The sequence below is a fragment of the Sinocyclocheilus grahami genome, unplaced genomic scaffold (genome assembly GCF_001515645.1).
Source record: "Sinocyclocheilus grahami isolate Dianchi unplaced genomic scaffold, SAMN03320097.WGS_v1.1 scaffold6757.1, whole genome shotgun sequence".
Lineage (NCBI taxonomy): Eukaryota > Metazoa > Chordata > Actinopteri > Cypriniformes > Cyprinidae > Sinocyclocheilus > Sinocyclocheilus grahami.
The window spans coordinates 3,893-6,956 of NW_015511043.1; the positions used below are offsets into that span (position 1 = coordinate 3,893).

General features: G+C 34.7%; 1 protein-coding gene across 1 annotated transcript in view; it reads right to left on the bottom strand.

The window, feature by feature from the left end:
• The window catches only part of LOC107577655 (voltage-dependent calcium channel subunit alpha-2/delta-1-like), a gene marked incomplete at its 3' end in the record, with an annotated part of 6,062 nt that extends 3,220 nt beyond the window's left edge, over window positions 1-2,842 (bottom strand). The window contains exons 1-4 of the mRNA XM_016263705.1: window positions 2,659-2,842; window positions 1,565-1,634; window positions 1,379-1,429; window positions 438-444 (exon numbers count right to left, since the gene is read on the bottom strand). Coding sequence (XP_016119191.1) covers window positions 438-444; window positions 1,379-1,429; window positions 1,565-1,634; window positions 2,659-2,827 — 297 coding nt within the window. The remainder of the gene's footprint in view (window positions 1-437; window positions 445-1,378; window positions 1,430-1,564; window positions 1,635-2,658) is intronic.
• Between the last annotated feature and the right edge of the window lie 222 nt (window positions 2,843-3,064).

Consider the following 3,064-nt stretch of genomic DNA (forward strand, 5'->3'; position numbering starts at 1 on the left):
ATATAATCACTACCATTCACAGGGTTTTTATTAGTTACTAGGCTTATTTATTATTTTTAGACATTTTTATTTTGCAGGAAAAACTTTACCTTTAAAAAACTTTTAAAAATCCAAAAGACAAACATCTAACTGAAAACAGCTTGATGAAATAAAATGATTAAAAAGAGAGTGACAACTTATGGACCTCCCAAAGAACTGAAGGGAAAAAACAGCTGGAAAAAAAACTAGATAGATCGATCGATCCACAAGAGAGACACCTTAGCGAGACATCAATAGAGCTGGGGGGGAAAGTAGAATAACTTCTCAATCAATCAAAATCAATCAATAAATCAATCCAAAAGAGAGACACCTTTAGCTATGAATAGCCCAAAGAGCTGATAGCTCAAAAAACTATAGGTGGAAAAAAGCTGAGGGGAAACAGAACTTAAATCACTCACTAAGTTGCTGGCAGATAACAAAAATTCAAAACAGCACATATAGAAAAGACTAACCCCCATTTAGACTTTTAATGGCTCCAGAACTGACATGCTGGATCAGATTTTTATGGGTTAATAATCCCTCTGTGATTCCAGCGGGAGGTGTGTGAGCTTTAGTGTTTAGTCATGAAGCTAAACTACCTTGATTGGCTAAAGCTGATCTACACTAATGGGCTCAATGCCCAGACAGCACAACACCATCATCATTACGGCTGAGCAATAATAGAATCAACTCTTCATGGCCAAATTTTCTAATACAACAAGGCTAATTACACTTGTAACCAAGAGACGCCCCTAAAATATGATCAAATATACCACATAATGACACATTAATGATGTTTTTGATGGCTTTTGTATATTTCTGGGTCATATCTGTAACTGACTTTTCAGTTACATCTACATTATTAAATGCCAAGCATGACTATAATGTGCTTCTTCAAATATTTAATGACAAATAAGTGGGGTATAACAGTTTAAAGCACATCATCAGAACAAAATGGTGCTTTTTTTTGTTTGCACTGTTTAATATTCATAAATTGCTTAAAACAAGCTTATTTAACTGCCTGTCAAAGATTTCCAATGTAATGTTTATTACTCTCACCTCTCACTGGCTCATTGCCACGCTGTGTCAGTCTTTAATCAGCGTCTCTCTCTCTCTCTCTGATATTGATAAATGTCTCAGAACTAATGCAGAACTAACATGAGCTCTTTAAGTAGACAGTGTGGAATGTGTCACATGCAATGAAAAATGACATTCTGCTGATCAACCAATTGCAAAATGCAGTGCAAAGTGCAAAATCGAAACAGGATCAGTTGCAAGACTCCGGTAACTTGAACAGCTCGGTGGGTTTGCGTCAGTGAGTGTATGAACTATAACAGTGAATCATAGAGACTTCACTCACGCATCCACCAGGATCAACATGTCTTTAGGTGAAGCTGCACCTTGGATATACCTGCAAACACACAGACACACACACGCAAGAAAAAACATCAGGCATAACAACTGAGAGAAAATGAAGAAAAAACAACACTTGCTATCTCTCTCACAAGCAGACACATATAAACTCCAGAAGCACAGGTTTGCTCACCAGGGCCTTCGGCGTACATCATACAGGTCAATCTTATTTGGTGTGCTCCTTGTGTCAACCCAAGGGGAAGCTAGAGCACATGGGATAATGGGATATTGGGTTTATTACGATTATTATCTTCCCAACCTTCTACAATCACTTCTAATTAAGAAGGTAAAACATTTTCAAGTACCAGTCATTGTGAATAGAAATAGGTTTTATGTTATATGAACAAAATAAGAATGAAAAAAATATATATATATATTATTCAATACAAAATATAACATTTTATTTAAAATCTAGGTTTAGTATTTAATATTAATTAAAATAATAATAATTTTAAATCAACTGAATATTATTTTGATACTCTTAGAAAAATAAAAAAAACAGCTAAGAGGTGATTAAAGTCACTGTTCATTACTGTTCAACCTTCTACTATCACTTCTAATAAAGTAGATCAAACATTTTCAAGTATTAAGTGGCTCTTTAATGCAAGTAGACATAGGTTTTATAGGTCTGTTATAAATGAACAAAATAAGAACAAACAAGCAAACAATTAAATAAATAATCACAATATTTAATACTAAATATTTAATTTTTACTTAATATTTAATAAAAAAATTAAGTATTAAATATCAATTTAATACAATGTAATTAAAATAAGTGTAATATTATTTTGATTCTAAAGAAAAAAAAATGAAACAACAGCTAAGAGGCGAATCATCTAAAAATATCATGACTTGCATTACATTTATAATTTCAATAAATTATATAATTGGAAATCTGATGTCATTTAATAGTCATATAGCACTCACGACTTCCCTTTTACTAACATGAGGTTGTCTATGTTCTATGCACTTGCTTTTACTTTTCAGTTTTTATTTCCTGCCCTGTTTATTGTGTTCACCCTTATCTCATTAGTCTACAGCCCTTGTTCCAAATGCCACCTTCACGTCCCACCAGCAGATGAAACACATTTGGGACAGGAACAATGTCCTGCAATGGCTGCATATATAGTGTCCGTGTGCTTTCCGTGGTCTCTGTGTTATGGTAAATTCCTGTAAATAATGACACTTCTTGATAACACGGAGTACCTATTCATTCCAGTGCTTTACCTGGGAAGTATCGAGCCAGGCCAGTTGCACTGCCAAACACCTGCCAGAGGAGGGACGGGTCATTCTCCCAGTTCTTCTTGAAGACTTCATCTAGAGCCGCAGTCCAGTTTAGCTCATTCAGGATTATAGTGGCTGTTACAAACACGTAAATATAAAGAATAAATCCCATTCTCGACGTAGAGCAGTTAACTCAAGCTGACATGTTTTCTGAGAGCTTTGTTCTAACAAACACTCAGATGAACCCCAAATCAGGAATAAATCAATAATCTGGCTCTCAAAACTTCAGATCCCATCATGTTATGCTGAACTCGAAGTGATAAACCACTTGAAGGAGAAGCTGCGGTAGAGGAAACAACAAAGTGAACTATTAGCTAATGCAGTTCTAATGGAATAACAGGAAAATTGG